Source organism: Adiantum capillus-veneris, chromosome 27, assembly GCF_014529385.1.
Source record: "Adiantum capillus-veneris isolate H3 chromosome 27, ASM1452938v2, whole genome shotgun sequence".
NCBI classification, from domain to species: domain Eukaryota; kingdom Viridiplantae; phylum Streptophyta; class Polypodiopsida; order Polypodiales; family Pteridaceae; genus Adiantum; species Adiantum capillus-veneris.
This window is the reverse complement of record NC_140957.1, coordinates 59319593-59338313: the sequence shown is the minus strand read 5'-3', so window position 1 is coordinate 59338313 and position 18721 is coordinate 59319593. Positions and strand designations below refer to the sequence as shown.

At 47.5% G+C, this 18721-nt stretch overlaps 3 protein-coding genes across 4 annotated transcripts in view; all 3 read right to left on the bottom strand.

Moving 5' to 3' along the window:
• LOC147422053 (putative LRR receptor-like serine/threonine-protein kinase At1g67720) overlaps positions 1 to 18721 on the bottom strand; it is a 60282-nt gene that overhangs the window by 29649 nt on the left and 11912 nt on the right. For both annotated transcript variants that reach the window (XM_086503820.1, XM_086503819.1), the window contains exons 4-6: positions 11706 to 11835; positions 11551 to 11622; positions 11380 to 11448 (exon numbers count right to left, since the gene is read on the bottom strand). In XM_086503820.1, the coding sequence (XP_086359946.1) occupies positions 11380 to 11448; positions 11551 to 11622; positions 11706 to 11835 (271 nt within the window). The remainder of the gene's footprint in view (positions 1 to 11379; positions 11449 to 11550; positions 11623 to 11705; positions 11836 to 18721) is intronic.
• Positions 5739 to 7854, bottom strand: LOC147422055 (uncharacterized). Its single transcript, XM_086503821.1, has 2 exons — positions 5902 to 7854; positions 5739 to 5786 (listed from the first exon to the last, which is right to left on the bottom strand). Exons 1-2 carry the CDS (start codon positions 6178 to 6180, stop codon positions 5739 to 5741), a joined length of 327 nt encoding a protein of 108 aa, XP_086359947.1. The 5' UTR covers positions 6181 to 7854.
• LOC147422054 (uncharacterized) lies at positions 6208 to 8516 on the bottom strand. The gene is given in 4 exon segments (XM_086502380.1): positions 6208 to 6726; positions 7111 to 7492; positions 7494 to 7582; positions 8472 to 8516. Coding segments are annotated over 4 exon segments (1035 nt in total).

Below are 18721 nucleotides of genomic sequence, written 5' to 3'. Positions count from 1 at the left end.
AGAGAGAGAGAGAGAGAGAGAGAGAGAGAGACCTGCGCCTCCCTCCGCCATCCCCTTCCCCACCCTAGCCCTGTTGTGTGGCGACCCCCCCTTGCATCGCTGCTCCCATCGCTCCCTGCGTCTTGCTCGCATCTCGTTTGCCTCTAGAGAGAGAGTTTCAACGCTGCAGGAAACTATCCCAAGAGATCTTAAATATCTAAAGACTTTTTTCTTTTTTTTGCCTTTACTTTTCCTCTCCAGCCCCAAGCAAGCCAAGGGATCTCTCCAGATTCCGTCCAATCCAACCGTTTGGACTACCTATTTGGGATAATTTCCTGCGACATTAAAAGTCTCTTCTTTTTCTTCTTGTATTTTCTTGGGAAAGTTACCAAAATACCCGTTTAATTTATGGAAAATCCCAAAATACCCTATGGATAACATCGTGGCAGGTGTATTTTCTTGTGGAAGATGCCATGCGTTGCGATTTGGGAAAGTAGGCATAGCAAATGAAAGGGGGTGCACGTGGTAAGAGCGCAAAGGGGATGATGGTGGGGGCCCCGATAGGCAACACAAGAGGGAGGGTGTTGAGCCATGCATCAGCGCGAAGAGAACGACATGCTTTTTTTTATGTTGCAGAGGTGGCTCAGGCCTTAACGAAGCAGTCGTGGAAGTATGGCGCAATAGAGATGTCTGATATTGCATGAGCCCGCTTCAAGTAAAGGTACAGAGAAAGGCGGGTGTGGAGATGCAAGTGTCCAAGAACGGTTGCACATGCTTTGATTTTTGGAATCTCTCTCTCTCTCTCTCTCTCTCTCTCTCTCTCTCTCTTCGTTGAAAGCTTCTCTTCTGCACTTTAGATTGGTCATTCTCTTGCTAGAATGGTGTTTATTTTAAGGGAAAACTACCAAAATACCCCTCTAATTTGTGGAGGTTTATAAAACACCCCTCAAATAATCTTTTTTGCATTTGTTTTAAGGGGAATCTCGGAGATGCTGGTGAGAGTTTTGGGGAAAAAAAGCGGAGTATGGTGTGTGGAGGGGTGAGAGACAGTGCATGCGTCACGTGCAAATAGCGAGGCTCGAAGATATTTTCTCGATGCACGCATGCTGTTGCAAGAGTGTAGCGCTCACGGGGCACAACAATGCAGAGACAACTCTCTCTCTCTCTCTCTCTCTCTCTCTTTCTCTCTCTCTCTCTCGCCATTGAACGTAGGCCGTAGGTAGTGCGCTCTCTCCCTCTAATTGTCTTTGGTGTGGGCAAATGTCCCTGCGTGCAATTTGTCTCTTTGGCATTGCCCCCCGATGAGCTCATGCATGGTGTGCGGCATTGCTTGGTGCTGCAGACCAGGGATTAAGGGGAGGCCTCTATCTCTTTGGCATTGCCTCCAGATGAGGTCCTGCTTGGTGCTGTAGAACAGGGTTGAACGTCACGCAGGGGTGGCATCGTGTGCATCTATCTGCAAGACATGGCAAGTCAGGGAGGGATGGTGTGTGGTTATCTACAGGGAGCCATGGTGCGCGGTTGTCTAAAGGGAGTCAGTGGGCTAGAGGCTTGTGCAGAACCCGCCAAGGGGGATGATAGCGACAACAGGACTAATTTTGCTTCTGAGTGTCCCGCTTCCCCTTTCGAGCACGCAGGAGGTCCAAGTGCGTGTATAAGAGAGAGAGAGAGAGGATCGAATCAGGCAGAGCTGCAAAGGGTAGCGAGGAGAGGGAGGGGGGGACACAACTCACAGTAGAAGAAGGGCAAGTGAGCATGGCCAAAGGAGGGTTGCAAGATGCGAGGCGTGTGGAGCAAAAGAGGGCACCAGGACACACGAGAACTGGGGCAAAGGAAGAGCATTTAGTTTCACAAAACTGCTCGTCTAATTAATTAACGTGTGTGGTGTTACGGGACCCTGAAGAGCGGCCCGTAAATGGGATTTAGGGGCCGCGCGCGTTCGCCGATCCTTCACCTGAACACAAGTTAGCCGTCTTCACAACAAGTTGAGCAAGTATTTCAAAGGGACGCGCGAGACAAAATTGTAAAAACAAGCCCGTGACGGGCGCTTTGTATTGATTCAAAAAGTTGATTACAAAGGGACGGAGGCCCCTCCGGCGCCTCTGAAGACTGGGTTGACCTAACTCCAACCTAGAAAGGGTAGATGGTTTTATGGACGTGAGGACTGCCACCCCGGCTCCGGTTAAACAACCGGCCCCCTCTTAGCTACCCGGCAGGATGTGCACGGTTCACCAAGAGTGGAGTACTACTCCCATATAAGTCCTTTAATTCGGGGCGCTCAGGCATATCACCCAAGCCCCATGGCCTTGAGGTAGAAATCCCTCTCAAGTAATCACCGTCGGTCCCGTCAAGGAGCCGCGGTTCCAAAAACTGATCAAAATGCCGAAACGGCCCCGCGGGTGCGTCTCGGGCCGTTTTGGACCACGGGACCCCCGGGGACCCAGCCACGGCCCAAGCGGGGCTCTCACTTGCATAAAGTCTTTCGGGGGCTCCCGGAGTCGTGTTTTGTCCACGGGAGCGACGGGTCCACGAGTCGTCATTTTGGCCCGCGAGGAGCGTGGCCGCGGAGAGGGGCAATTCACCAAACGGGGCCTCGGTCCCCCTCAAGTGCCGTCCACGGAGGGAAATTAGGTTAGCGGGAGTTAGGTTAGAAATGGGAACGTGGACCGCCGGGCCGCATGAGGGACAGCCCATGTGGGGGCGCTAGGGGCAAGGAGGGACCGCCGGCGCACGCGAAAAAGCTCCCTCTCACGAGGATCCCAACATTCTCCCCCCCCTCAAGGAACTTGACGTCCTCGTCAAGACTGTAATTCATCTGACCACATAGTGCATACATCGCATAATTGTCGCATAACGCATCTTTATTCTGCTGAAGCAAACTGAGCATAGCTGTGCTGAACTAATGCATCCTACATTACTGCTGTACATGGTGGTGATCTTCTATGCCCTAGGCATGTGTTTGAGGTCCGGAATCCTGTAGTACCGGAGCAACAACTGCTTATCCATTACAATGACTCTATCTTCTGGCACCCAGGTGCAATCTGACATTGGCCGCCCTCTCCATTTGACATAGAACTCAAGGTTGTTGCGCCCGAAGCGGTGTTTGATGATAATTTCAGGTTCAAAAGGGTTTACTCCTTTGTCTAGTAGAGGCACATGGCGGCCGTATTTCCCATCAACCTGAAATCGTTTGAGTAGGCTGATGTGAAAAACATTGTGGATCTTGACGTTGGAAGGTAGCTCCAGCTTGTAGGAGACGTTGTTGAAATCTTGCAGTACCCTGTATGGACCGTAGAAGCGGTGGTTGAATTTGGGTGTTAAGTTCTCGGGAAGGTTGATGTTCTGGGCACTCACCAGTACCAAGTCACCTTTCTGAAAGAATTCTGTTCGTGCTTTTTCGTTATGTCTGGCTACATACTTATCTTTGTACTTCATCAAGTGCTTTCTGGCTACCTCCAAACGCTTCTGCCAAGCCATCAGAAACTGCTCAGCATCCTGATCTTTTGCATGCATAGTGCCCGAAGAAAGTGCCATGGGCGTAATCACCTCTTTTCCTGTAGCTAGTTCAAATGGAGTGTAACCTGTCCCAAAGTGCACACTGCTATTGTACTGAAACTCAAGGACTTCCAGAAAGTCTGCCCAATCCTTTTGATCTGCTTGGACATAGCAACGGATGTAATCTTCGATGCCTTGATTGATTCGCTCAGTCTGCCCATCTGTTTGGGGGTGATAGGCCGAAGAGAATCTGAGTTGCGTGCCTAGGAGCTTGAATAACTCCCGCCACATGTCGCTTAAGAATCGCCCATCGCGATCCGGAACAATGGCTAGTGGAAGTCCGTGATTCTTGAAGACATGCTTGAAGAAAAGTCGCGCCGTTTGGTAGGCTGTAAGAGGCGGCTTTGCGGGAATGAAGTGCGCCTGTTTCGAAAAGTAGTCCACGATCACGAAGATGGTAGTGAATCCGTGGCTTTCGGGTAAATCGACAATGAAGTCCATGCTTATCACATCCCAGGGTCGAGATGGTGTAGGCATAGACATCAAAAGCCCTGCCGGCTTTATTCGCTGTGCTTTGACTAGCTGACATGTTGGGCAAGTTCTTACATACTCCACCACATCCTCCTGCATCTTTGGCCAGAAGAAATAGCGGCTTAACCTGTCAAAGGATCTCTTTTGCCCACCGTGTCCTGCAACTTTGCAGTCGTGGGTTTCCCAGAGCAGCTTTGCCTTGAGTGTAGGATCGTCTGGTACATACACGCGGTTATGAGCATACCATAGCCCATCCCGCAAGTCGAACAACCCCACGGAGGTCTTGCCTTGCCGCCAACTCTGCATCATCTGTAATACTGCAGGGTCTGTCTTACTGGCCTCGCAAATCTGATCCAGTACTTCATCACTACTTATTATGCTAACTGCATTAATCTCGGGCATGCGACTGAGAGCGTCTGGCATCGCATTCTGCTTGCCCGGCTTGTGGATGATTTCTATGTCATATTCTGCTAGCTGATCTTGCTACCGACTCTGTTTGTGAGAGAGCTTAGGTTGTGTCTGGAAATACTTCAGGGAAACATTATCTGTGTAGACTTTAGTGTGCTTGTCCAATACGTAGTGACGCCATTGGTCAAGACAATATACCACTGCATACATCTCCTGCTCGTGTGTAGCCCATCTCTTCTGTGGATCTGTAAACTTCTTCGAAATGTAGGCTACTGGTCTTTCAGCTTGCATTAGTACCCCTCCCAGCGCGATGCGTGAGGCATCGGTGTGAATTTCGAATGGCTTGTCGAATTCTGGGAGCTTAAGTACCGGTAGGGAACACATTACCTGTTTGATGTGCTCAATAGCTCGTTGGGCTTCATCTGTCCACTTGAACGCTAGCGAACCCTTGGTGGTATCTGTTATGGGAGCCATGATCTTCGAAAAATCTTTGATGGACTTTCGGCAATACTGAGTGAAACCCACGAACTCGCGTACCTGTGTGATTGTTCGGGGGGCGGGCCAGTTCACCACGGCCTCAATCTTTTTAGGATCCACGCGAATTCCATCTGCAGTGACCAAGAAGCCCAAGAATTCCACTTCCTGTACTGCGAAGACGCACTTCTCCAATTTTGCATACCACTTGCATTCTCTGAGTCTGCGGAGCACCTGGCGCACATGCTCTACGTGCTCTTCAAAAGTTTTGCTGTAGATTAGCAGGTCATCCAGGTACACAATGAGGAATTCGTCCAGCATGTCGCCGAAATCTGTATCCATGCCAGCTGAGAAGGTAGCCACTCCATTGGTGAGGCCAAAAGGGAGCACTAGCCACTCGTGAGCTCCATATCGTGACCTGAAAGCTGTCTTGTGCACATCCTCGTCCACGATCCGAATCTGGTGATATCCTGATCGCAGATCAACCTTAGTGAAGTATTTTGCCCTTGCCAACCTGTCTGTTAGATCATCCATGTGCGGCAGAGGGTACCTGTTCCGGATAGTTATTTTATTCAGGGCTCTGTAGTCGACGCAGAGCCTGGATGAGCCGTCCTTCTTTGTGACAAAAAGCACCGGGGCCCCGTAAGGGGACTTGCTAGGCCTGATAAAACCTGCTTCAAGTAGTTCTCCCAGTTGCTTCTTCAGTTCTTGTACCTGTGTGGCATCCATTCGGTAGGGTGGACGGGTTGGCGGCGAATGGCCAGGCACTAGTTCGATCTTGTGGTCCACTGCTCGTTTAGGTGGGAGCCCAGCAGGAAGCTGCGGCGGTACCACGTCCTTGAATTCTTCAATCACCTTGATGATGCGACTATCCCCGATAGTGCACTCTTCGTCTGAATCTGCTAGTGTTACTTTCATCACACAGCAGTGAACCTGGGCCCCTTGTTTGAGAGCCTTCTCTGCTTGCTTTGGCGAGATCCACATTGAGTCAGGGACTAGGTCATCCCAGCTAACTTGAGTCTTTCCTTTTTCCGTTTTCGTCGACGTCGGTGTCTTAGTCTGAGCTGCGTTCACCTGCCCTCGGGCTTGAGGCGGTACGTAAGGTTGTGGCTTAGGTGGAGCTTTTTCTTGAGTGGTCTTGCGGGCAGGAGGCGTGTCCATAGGTCGGATGATTGGAACAATCACCCCCTTTCCATTCATATCCAGCATTAGTTGATTCATGCCCTTGGCGTACAATCCCATCACATAGGCGTCATACCAGGCCAAGCCAAACATCATGTCGTAAGAATCCATGGGTACGACGATGAAATCCACTTTGGCTCACCATTCACCTACTTGGACCGCCACGTCGTATGCCATTGCGGTGTTCGAGTCTTCGCCTTGTACGAAGCCTACTGAGATGCTGCGTCCTCCTCCGGGCTTGCAGGTTTTTACTCCTAAGCGTTTGGCACATGATGGTGAGATGAAGTTGTGACTCGCTCCCGAGTCGAGCATCGCCAATTGTGATTGCCCGTTGATAACCGTCTTGACATACATATTTGGGATTGGTTTGATGCGAGCTGCCAGGCAGTGTAGGGAAGCTTTGATGGCTCCTACACGGACTGTCCCTTCGGTAGACTCTTTGTTTCCGCTTTCAGACTCTTGCTCCGTGATTTCAGTGATCTGCACTTGTGACGTTCCTGTCCTGTCAGTGTTGGTCTCATTGGCCCAAGCGGAGTGAGCTCGAGACTGAGAGCCAGCTTTGTGACAATCATTATCCCAGTGAGGACCCCCACAGTTACGGCATGGGCGAGACGGGTTCGCCCTCCAAGGCAGCGTCCGTTGAAGAGCCCCTCCAGGCTGGTTCACTGAGAAGTTCCTGCTACTCGACGAGCTGCTGTAGCTGCTTGGCGCATTATTGCGAAAATTCCCGTACAGTCGGGGCTGGTTTGACAAGCTGCCTGCGGGCTCACTTCTTTGAGGCCCTGCTGAAGACTGATTTTTGTTTGAGTTGGAAGGGATAATCCCACTTCCCCCAGACTTCGTGTTGGTGGCCCCCTTTAGGCGCAAGTCGGAGTCCACTAGCCTTTCTGCCATGGCCAGCGCTGCCATGTAGTCGACCGGATTCTGCTTTTCGATCTCCCTACGGGCCCAGTCTTTGAGCCCATAGAGGAAACCATGGAGTCTCACTCTCTCCCAAGTCATCTGTTCCACTTTCAGCATGGACTGCCTGTATTTGGACACATACTCCTGCAGCTTGCTTTCGCCTTGGGTGATGGCCCTCCATTCGTCTAAGTGTCTGAAGTCTACATTCTTCGGGACGAAGTAGTCCCGCATCTCAGCCTTGAGGCGGGTCCATGACATGTAGGGGTTTTTTCTCTCTTCTAGAAGGAACCAACTGTAGGCATCCTCTGCTAAGAAATGAGACACCACGGATGTCCATAGGTGTTCTTCCATTTTGCTTGTGTGGTAGAAACTCTCCGTGTCTCGGATCCATTTCTCCAGTATCAGTGAGTCTCGTTGGCCCGAGTAGGGAGTGGGCTTGATAGGTTTGAAGCTTCCCATCCCATCACCCCCACTCGCGGGAGCTCCTGACGTGCTTGCCGGTCCTTTTCCTTTGTCTACTGTGGCATTCTCAGCATTCAATAGACTTACCTGTACGAGCTGTTGGACCAGCGCGGCTTGAGACTCTAGTATAGCCTCCCACCTGTCCATTCTGTCATCGCGGGGAGGGTCGTTCCTCTCCCCATGAAATGAGTCTCCATCTGCGTGACTCATCATGTTGGGTGACGAAGGCGCGGACTCAAACTCTGGCCCGGCTTCGTTGATAGGATCTAAGCGTTGTAGTCTCCCTTGCGAACGTATCCACCTGGAATACTCCCAAGAGTCAATTACACCGTCCGCTACGATTTCTTCCAATCTTGCAGCGGGTAGGGGAGTGCCGCTGGAGTCACTTTCGGCGGGTCTTTGTGCCCCTCTGTTAGGCATAGACCAGCTTTGATTTTCTAGCTCTGATACCAAGTGTTACGGGACCCTGAAGAGCGGCCCGTAAATGGGATTTAGGGGCCGCGCGCGTTCGCCGATCCTTCACCTGAACACAAGTTAGCCGTCTTCACAACAAGTTGAGCAAGTATTTCAAAGGGACGCGCGAGACAAAATTGTAGAAACAAGCCCGTGACGGGCGCTTTGTATTGATTCAAAAAGTTGATTACAAAGGGACGGAGGCCCCTCCGGCGCCTCTGAAGACTGGGTTGACCTAACTCCAACCTAGAAAGGGTAGATGGTTTTATGGACGTGAGGACTGCCACCCCGGCTCCGGTTAAACAACCGGCCCCCTCTTAGCTACCCGGCAGGATGCGCACGGTTCACCAAGAGTGGAGTACTACTCCCATATAAGTCCTTTAATTCGGGGCGCTGAGGCATATCACCCAAGCCCCATGGCCTTGAGGTAGAAATCCCTCTCAAGTAATCACCGTCGGTCCCGTCAAGGAGCCGCGGTTCCAAAAACTAATCAAAATGCCGAAACGGCCCCGCGGGTGCGTCCCGGGCCGTTTTGGACCACGGGACCCCCGGGGACCCGGCCACGGCCCAAGCGGGGCTCTCACTTGCATAAAGTCTTTCGGGGGCTCCCGGAGTCGTGTTTTGTCCATGGGAGCGACGGGTCCACGAGTCGTCATTTTGGCCCGCGGGGAGCGTGGCCGCGGAGAGGGGCAATTCACCAAACGGGGCCTCGGTCCCCCTCAAGTGCCGTCCACGGAAGGAAATTAGGTTAGCGGGAGTTAGGTTAGAAATGGGAACGTGGACCGCCGGGCCGCATGAGGGACAGCCCATGTGGGGGCGCTAGGGGCAAGGAGGGACCGCCGGCGCACGCGAAAAAGCTCCCTCTCACGAGGATCCCAACATGTGGAATGGACCGAGTATGTGCCTATGATATAGCCTTTTCTCTATTCTACTACTTATTGATTAATTTACTATAAAGATTCCCTTTTTCTAGCTAGCTTGGGAAAAGTATAAGCTCGCCTTTGTCACTTGTTCTTGTGCGTTTTGGCCGTTGTGTATCTCTCGATCCTCTTGTGCTTATGATGACAAAACCATCGATAGAGACAAGCACACTTTCCCTTCTACTCAAACATCTACTCCTATAACTGCTACCTCTTGCACGTGAGTGAGAGACAAATGCAGCATCCCACTTCCTCAACTCCCTCTCCCAGTGTCCCCATCCTATGCTCTTCTATTGTAGCATTGCCACCCCTATCCGGACTTTTGCACTTTCCCTCCAACCTAAGGCCTGCAGACTCCTTGTGTGGGACTATGAGAGGGGCAAAGACGAGCAGTGCCATTCGGGGTCTGCCTTGCAAACAAATGAGAGACACGGATGACCCGTGCTTGCACCCCGGCCCCTAGCAAGTTTCATTTTTGAATGTTGTAGAGCCCTCAAGGCCACTTTTGACCTTCAAGAGAAGTGTCATTTCTTTAATGAAAAGCTAGTTTAAAAATTGGCCCTTCTCGTGGAAGGACAGATGAAAGACAATGTTCCTTTTGAAGGGTACTTTTTCTTGGAAAAAATCGAAAAAACTCGATACGCATGCATGTATATAATATAATACAAAGGATAATATAATGATTTCTAAGAACCACCTTGAAAAAACAATGGTTGACCCTCTCTAGACGAGTGTGATACAAAGTTGGTCGCTTGTAGACCAACTTCGACATAAACAAATATATCTATCAAATTTCCTTGTTCCATTCATTTTTGCTCTTAAAAAGAATAAAGCATTTTCGCAGATACTTCTTAAAAGAGATGCATCCAAAAATCATTGCCACCTATTTTTGGAGAGCCTTTTTCGCATGAGGCTACCCAAAGTTGAAAACCTTGGGAGGCAAACTCCCTATTTTAGGCTAAAAGCTAAATTTTAGTTATCACACCAACTAAGGCCGAATTGTGGAACCATCAACACGAAAGAAATGGTTCCAGTAAGCGTGCCCAATTTTGGAAGCAGCTGATTAACGGGTATCTTGGGAGATCCCTTCGAAAACTTTGTAGTGAAAAAGAGGTCAGGACACACGTGGAGGCGTGGAAGAAGACCATGCTGTGTGTCAGCCGCATATATATGAAGATTTCATTTCTCTCTCTGCTCTGTCTGTGTCTCGGTATAGCGCATGCAGGCGGGGGAGCTTGGGTGCAGAGGGGGAGCAAGAGATGCAATGCCACAGAGTGTGTATCTGTGTTGGGCTCAGGTTATATGCGTAGGTTATATTCTCTCTCGGTACAACGGATGCAAGCGGGGGCAGGTTCGGAGCGGAGCCGGAGGAATATAGGCGATGCGAGAGGCACGACGGTTGTGCGTGCACGCAGGGGGAGGTTGGGTCCCGAGGGGGTGTAGGAGACGCGATGCCAGACGCAGGAGGGTTGTGCGTGCATCCATGGGGCTACGCGATATCCGCTGAGCTGGACAACAGGATCTGGGTAGATTCCCGTTAATGCGCGCACAGACCCAGTATAAGCATCGATATAAGCCCAAAAATGTAGACACAATATTATTACTAGCCTTATAGCAAATTTAGGGTTATCTTTGGGCCTTTTAGGCTCTCTTTGGTTTATTTGCAAAACTCACAATTTGTGAGTGAATTGTATTAAACACATCATAAAATTACAAAACAACCTCAAGCTCATGCCCAGCCTTGAGTGTTGAAGATTACAAGATGGATGTTTATCGTCTCTCATCGAGGCTTATCATCATCGGCTTAACAAAGTAGGTGCACTATAGTTCTAGGCTTTGCTTATCGCAAGTTGACAACATGCATGGGTAGCCCTAGACCAATCATCCGAGTCTTGCTTGCGTCCACGCGTAAAGATCACCACTTTGCTTTCTTGTGTAATCTCTGAGAAGCTTGCCACATCAAGATCTCCTTCAAACACGCTGTGGTTCCTTGCCTTCCATATATGATGAAAGAAGAAGTACCTAACATTTTGAGTGCAAATGAGAAGGGTAGGACTTCCCAACTTCTTGCCACAAGGAACAAGTTAGTTTTGAAGAATCTGATCTGCTATGTCCTTTGGACCCACTTGCAAATTTTCCCTACATGGCCTCTGATCGTCTGGCATTCCATGAATAGGTGGGCCAGATCCTCACTAGCTATCTTGCACCCAAGCCTTTTAGGCTCTTATATGAGGATGGATAAAGGTGGAAAACAAACTAAACAACCGAGGTCGATAAACTTATCCAAAAAACACCTACTAGCCTGTGTGCAGTGTGCATGAGTGTATATGTGGTAATATAAAAACAAATGCAAGGGAGCATGTCATGCACATGTATATACACATACACATACACATAACATGTGTACATATAAGTGCATGCACACGCACATACATTTTTGGCCTATTTATGTCTAACAGGAATACTCAAAGTATGCATTGTTGTACACTATCTCTCAGTGTTGTATTTGAGTCACATCTTGAGCAATAGTGTCATCACTAAATCTGTGTGCTCATAAACTTAAGAAACTTACAATGTCTCAAGCTTGTCAAGATTGCCAAGGTTTGGAATCGAACCAAGAAGTTTATTATGGTCAAGAAATCTGCAAGGTGGGAAAGTGCCAAACTGATAAGATTTTTAATGATCATTTGGTACCCAAAGAAAAAAGAAAAGTCATTATCTGAACAAATAATTACTGTCTTACATTCCAACAAGTGATTCCAGCGAGCTAATCCTCAAAGGGATGGTCCCTTCCAAACTGTGGTTGGACAATAATCTACAAGATTGTTGTTGCTTTTTAGGAAAAAATATATTGATCATGCCACCATATTATAAGAAATGGTTGTACTTTTTGCTTACATATTGGAAACTCGAGGTATATTGTCACGTGTGCAATTGAGCCAATTGTATGGGTATGGGAGGCAAGGATCACCACTCCAACTCCTCAAGGTTGTAAAGTGGTTGGTTTGGATGAACTTAATAGCATCCACTGGTGATGGTCCCACATGCCATTGAGGTAAAATGCTTTTCATGCTACTTATTTAAGAAGTTAATTAAAGTAGTCTCTGCCTTAGAAATATCAATTAAGAAAAGGAGCATGAAGAATATACAATCATTCAAAATGTGGATGCTTCCTATGAGCACACAAGATATACATGTATTAACCGAAAATTGTTTGATATCTTAAGAAATTTTATTCCTGGTAACACTACATGATGTTAGATACACGAACCTACTTAAGAGTTGCAAGACCTCCAAAACGTGGAGGTCTCACCTACAAAGAATAACATATAGCCCTACATTCAACATACATAAAAGAAACCCAAATACTTACATGCTACGAGATAAGTGAGTGCCCTCTCTTTTTAAAGAAACTTATAAATTTAATTTTTACTTGCTAAGCCTAATGACGTGCTTTTGCGGTTTCCTTGAGCCCACAACTTACAAGCACCCACTTCGCATGATCTAGGCCATTGCCCTTGTCCCAAATCAATGGCATAGCCAAGTCTATTCTTAGCATTCCCCTCTGTAGCCCTACGTTCTCCTCTGTGCCGTGCCAACCAAAAGAGTGATGCTATTCATCTTGTTCTTCCCTTTAAAGCAAGACTTTAGACAAGGCGAAACACAAAAGTAAGCAATCAAATTCAACCTTCCCTCGAGTGAATGCCGTTGATGACAGAGGGAGAATCAAAGATCTACAGAATGAGGTTGAACTTGAGGCTAAGTTGAAAGTAGAGGAACAACACAGAAACAATGGCGATGGTAGACATGATAGGATAAGTGGGTGTTGGTTATATTTCAACTTGCTTTCCATCGTGGCAAGCAAGCATGAACTGGTCTCCTAGTCAAATGAACCGGCTAGTGTGCATTTGACCAAAAGGGTCACGGTGGTATTGAACCCAACACCACTAGCTAGCAAGTGCAACGCTCTACCACTACACCCGCTACGTGCTTTTAAGATTTGTGCTTGCAGCGGTACATAGTTGTGCAGAAATGTTGGTGGTCCACGAAAAACTCATGCCACCGGCCATGCCAGTCACCTCTACCTACAGAGTGGCTAGCAAGCCGAAATTTATATAGAGCTGGATAAGTGAATGCAATAATCGACGCAATGGCAGAAGTTGCGGCATAGGTGAGATCCTAGTAGACATGATCAACACGATAATCGAGATCGCGGTAAACATGATTGACAAGAGAGAATGTATGAAAGACAAACAAAACAGGATTGATTGAATGAATAAAGAAGGGATTGTAGCCATAGGGATGGTAATCAAAGGACTCAAGAAAGGCATGATGATCCCATGGATAGATAAAATGGAGATTCCAACATTGGCTATTCTTACGAAGTGCTAGCAGAGTTCTTCATTGACCTCGCCAAGTAGAGTAAGAAGCAAGATATGTTTGTTGAAAGCGTCAAAGAGAATGATGATGAGCTTCCTGAGTACTTCGTCCACAAAAAAATTCACCACCATATTTGATGTTCTTCCCCATAAAACCAAGACTATAGACAAGAAGAAACAAAAAAGCAAGCATTTCAAATTCAGCCTTCCTTGGGTCTTAATATGTGATGACATAGGGGGAATCAAAGGTATGCAAAGTGAGCCTTGAGCATGAGGCCAAGTTAAAAGAAGAGAAACAAAATAGAAGTAGTGGTGATGATAGTGTGGTGTACACGGAATTAGGACCAAATTGAGTTTACCTTCTCCACGAGTAGGAAGCTCCTTATATGAGTAGGAAGCTCCTTATATTGATAACCACCAGAGAGACTACAACCTACTAATTATTTTGGCATCTACATGAGGGTAGGTTCACACCAAGGCCGTCCGACCACACACACCACACCTCCCCCTTTAGGGAGAAAAAGATGAACATCTTTTTACTAGTTTTGGACTGGGTAGGGACTCGACATGACTGAAGAGACTATATCTACTCCGATGCCTCATGTGGGGGGAGTGATCTTACAAGAGCTTAGGGACTAGGGGATTGAACTCGGGGGCTAAACTCGTCATCATGCCGACATCAAGGCATGGAACTCATACATCTCGCTCATGCAAACATCAGGTTGCTATCTTGATGTAATGGACAAGATGAGGAACGACAAGGGACAAACCAAGAGAGAACATTTTTGCTACATGCATCCCTCTCCATGAGAGGCTTGGTGAGTGTGAGTTGACAAGTTATTTAAACAAAGCTTGACACTAAGAACAATATGCGAACTTGAGGACTAAGTGGTGAAAAAACACGCCGAATTCGATGACGTGAAGAAGAAACTTTGGCAACGTCATCCTCAATGAGAAACTGTAGAGAACCAAGGCTCAAGTCTTCAGAGATGACGTCTGGGGGACGAGGTTGGGAATGAAAAAACAAACAGGTCATAAAGATCACATGGAAACTTCTTTCATGCTCATCGTGTAATTTATGTAGCACCTGGCTTCCAAAAAACTCAAGACGTTCCCGAGCAGCAGAGAGGCACTAATACGTCGTTGTGTGAAACTATCCGAAAATCCAGCCGTGAGCTGGCTAGCATCGCTGGGGTTTGTTGTGATGAGAATGGTGCGACGGCCTTGAGACCAGCGAAGGCATTGGACATGGCACCTGACAGCACGTTGTAGCTCATATCCAAGTGCTCCAACACTTTCAAACACCCAGCGCGGACGTCCTGCTCTCCTGCAGGTTGTTTTGCGCCAAGCTCAGTACCTGCAAGCTTTTGAGGTGCCCAAGCGCTGCATGAATACTCCCCACCAGAGCCTTGTTGGAGTACAAGCTGAGTTCCTGCAAGGAGGTGGGCAATTCCAGAGGAATTCTGGTGTGCTGCCTCATGATGCACTCCGAGATGAGCAGCGTGCGCAGAAATAAGAGTTACGGCAGCATGGCCGGAATGGTGGCACAAAATTTGCAGATCTGTTGCATGCCGCTACCAAACTTGAGTCACGTGCATCAGATTATCGCCAAGGCCTAATTCCTTGCACATCACCATTCCCTGAAAAAGGTCCTGCGTGCAAGGGCGAGGGTGCAATGAAGTGATAGTGGGACATAGCAAGAAAGGGTGCAGTGATGGGGCTGGCGAGTGTTGCACGTGTTTGCCCAAGGAAATAAAAATGAAATTACGTAAATAGTGCAGGAGCTGAGTCGAGGAAGTTGAGGCTTCATTAAGGATGTTGATGTTCCAGCGGACGACCATCCAGGTACTGAGGTAAAGCGCAGAGCAACTCTTGAAGTGCAACCTTGCTAGAGTTAGTGATTCTGCCCTTGTGCGCTGTGTCGATGACACTTGGTGTCGGCAGGGACTGTAACTGTGTGACAGGGACAGGTGTGAGGACTTGTGGGCGCCTCCGAGCTCATCTGAAGATAACTGGGGTGGGCCGGTTCCATTTTTTTCTGTTTTTTGTAGCAGATTTCTCCTTCTTGTGAGCGGCGAACTAGGGCGTAAGAGCTCGATCTGGCTCTACTACTTAGCTGCAAAGATGAGCGATGCTAGAGCTGGAAAAGAAACTTAGCAGCTTGGGCTGTTCTTAGGGCCGATTTGGAGGTGAGCTTGAAATCTTCCGAGTCTGGTTGTAGAGTACCACCTTCGAGAAGGTCGATGGTGTTGTAGGGGTTGGAGATGCACTTGAGGATGAGTACTCGATAGGCTGGGGTTGTGGTTCTACGTCCTTGAAACAGGACAGAACAGGTGGACATTGTTGTGGACTGGAAGATTATACTCGTACGAGGCAAAGCCTACCCAGGATCAAACGTGAAGTTCGCCATGGCACGAAATCAAGAAAGTGAAAAAGAAACCCAAGAAACCCTTCTAACTGCCCGTCAATTCCACCAATGTGGTGTACACGGAATTAGGACCAAACTGAGTCTACCTGCTCCTTATATTGATAACCAGAGAGACTACAACCGACTAATTATCTTGGCATCTACATGAAGGTAGGTTCACACCAAGCCGTCCGGCCACACACACCACAACAGACTTGATAACAAAAGTGAATGCGGAATTCAACAAGATGATAGAAGTTGGAGAAGAGATGATGAAGATCATGATGCACATGATCGCGACATGAGAGAAGGTATGAATAACAATGAGACCATGATAAAGAGGATGAATATAGAAGGGATCATAGCCACAGGGATAGTCATCAAAGGACTCACAAAGAGCATGATGATTGCAAGGATAGATACAATGGATATGCTAGAAAATATGACAATGATGAACGTAGAGACCAAATCCTGAGGGATCGAGATAATAGAAACTCTAGCTCTTGCTTTATTCTCAACGGGTGCAAAACAATGTGTTCTCTCCTAGTGCTAGTCAATGCTTGTTGGAAAAGACATTGGTGCTAAATGTTGGGGTATAAAGCCCAATGTGGTCGCCCAGGTAAGTGGGCGGGCCGCCACGTATGTACACATATTCTTTTGTAAAAACCTAATAAGACCTCACTATGCTCTACACATTACAGTAGGGGCTCGGTGTTCTCAGAATTTCATTCTGAGGTCATCTCGGCCACCGTTCGGCTTCGACAAAGGTCTGCGCAGGCCATTTTCGACTACGTGGTCTCGGCGGGTGCAGATCCGACTCTGCAAATTTGGGGTTTTCAGCCTACGACTGCAGGTGCTGAGGAATTCAACACTCCCAGAGTGTTGATTTGTGGCTGTCTACACATCGAAGGACGGCTCACAGTTCTTGGAGGCGTGTCACATACGACACGGGCGCATCTACACACAAACTGTAGGCGACATCCACTAGTTCATCAGGTAGCTTGTGTTTGCTGCTTGATATTCCAGATTTCATCCTGACATTGCAGGTACTTCCACATGGGATGTATTGTCAGAGATGATGTATGTCTATTGAGGGTTTGCTCGCTGTGAGTCACGCAGCAAACAACCGCCGCAGCGGTTACAGCATACAGTGGGAAATTTGTGGATGTATGACTTTGTGGGAAGTCTATGTACTGTCAGATTTACTGCAGCCTTTGTTGAGGGTCGAGTGAGGTTTTATTGAGCTGGGGGATTCTCGAATGTTGAGATCCTTTCGGTGATACAGGTCTTGGAGCGATCCCTCGAGCACCCATAGATAGGCAGCTAGTATGTATTGACTGTGAGTTAGACAATTGGGATTGCATCTTTGCTTTACTGCCGTTGAGGCATTGTCGCAGTCTATGCTTATAGGACAGTGACAAGACAGTCAGAGACAGTACAGGTGCAGGACAGGTTTACCCACAGCTTACAGTGTCAGAGTACAATGTTTTTTGAGCTGTTTTTTTGGTCTGTTTTTGAGTACACCAGAGCCATTTTACAAAGGAGACTCTGCCGAAATTTATGCAGAATCTGAAGCTTTCTTGGTTCATTTGACAGGTTGATATTGGTTCAGAGGTCAGTTTACAGGGGAAACTCTGTCGAATTTTTCCCAGGAAAGTAAACCACTGTGAAGCGTAGCTATGGCTGGATCACAGGACACTGCTCTTTACAATATCAAGAAGCTGGATGGAACCAATTTCCCATTGTGGAAGAAGCAGATTTGGCACGTGTTGGTACAAAAGAAGCAGATAAAACCTATAAAGCTCAAGGGGATAAAACCAGAAGATATGGACGAAGATGAATGGAACGAAATGGATGAATTGGCACTTTCTACCATTATGCTGACTTTGGCATGAAACGTTTACTTCAATGTAGCAGACGAGATGTCGGCTTATCAAGCATGGTTAAAGCTGAGTGATCTTTATGAGAAGCAGAGTGCAGCTTCACAGGTATACTGGCTTAAGAAGCTTGTTGACTTGAAGATGAAAGAAGGGACACCTATGTCCAATCATCTGAATGAATTCAACACAATCTATAGTCAATTGTCAGCTCAAGGTGTCAAGTTTGATGAACCTGTTAGAGCTATGTTCCTGTTGATCACATTGCCGGAAAGTTGGGACACTTTTCGCACAGCTTTGAGTAATTCTGCACCTCCAGATGGTTTGAACATAGCAGGTGTAGAAGGAAGTCTGCTTACTGAAGAAACCAATAGAAAGACAATGGACAAAGGCAAAGGAACAACCTTAGTTGTTAGGGGAAGGACCAAAGAAAAGTACAAAGGTGAAAAGAGGAATCAGTCTCGTAGCAAGTCCCGCAGTGTTAAAGGCAAGAGTGACATAGAATACTACCATTGTGGCAAGAAGGGTCACATGAAAAGAGACTGCAGAGAATGGAAAGCAGAAAAAGGAAAAGAGAAAGCTGAAGACCATGGTGAGAAGAACAAGTCCTCAGTGAAGATTCAAGAAATAAATGTGACGAACACTGTTGCAGAGGATGACAGTCTAGTGTCAGGAGACATCTACTTCTTGAAGAATACAATGGACTCAGCTCTTCTTACAGCATCTGATGGAAATGCACTGAGTGACTGGATTATAGACTCAGGGGCATCACTTCATGTGTCTCCAAACAAGGAGTGGTTTACTTCTTATGTGACCACTAAAGATCATGTTCGGCTAGGCAATGGGCAGACATGTGAGATCTTAGGTGTTGGAGATGTTCAATTGAAGTTTCAGAATGGCTCTTCTTTCACGCTGAAGAATGTGAGACATGTTCCCGCATTTTTGGACAGAACATGTGGAAGATATCCAAGGGTTCTATGACAGTAGCACATGGAGTAAAGTCTGGAGGACTTTACATGATTTATGTATCAAATGTCTCTAAAAATGTAATCAATGTAACCGAGCAGCCGAACGTTTCTTTGTGGCAAAGCCGGTTAGGACATATGTCCAAGAAGGGAATGGAAATCTTGTCTCGTTCTGGCTATTTGCCTGGCTTTTCATTTAATGATTTTGAATTTTGTGAACATTGCCTGTATGGTAAGCAAACACAGCAGCCACATAAGCATAGAAGCAGTAGAAGAGATACACAGT

Excerpts from the sequence above, each read along its gene's own strand:
- LOC147422055 (XM_086503821.1), bottom strand. The coding sequence starts at position 6,180 with ATGGATTCTTACGACATGATGTTTGGCTTGGCCTGGTATGACGCCTAT. Across the intron at positions 5,787-5,901 it reads CGGAAAAAGGAAAGACTCAA|ATTCAGACGAAGAGTGCACT; the intron begins GTTAGCTGGGAT and ends TAACACTAGCAG.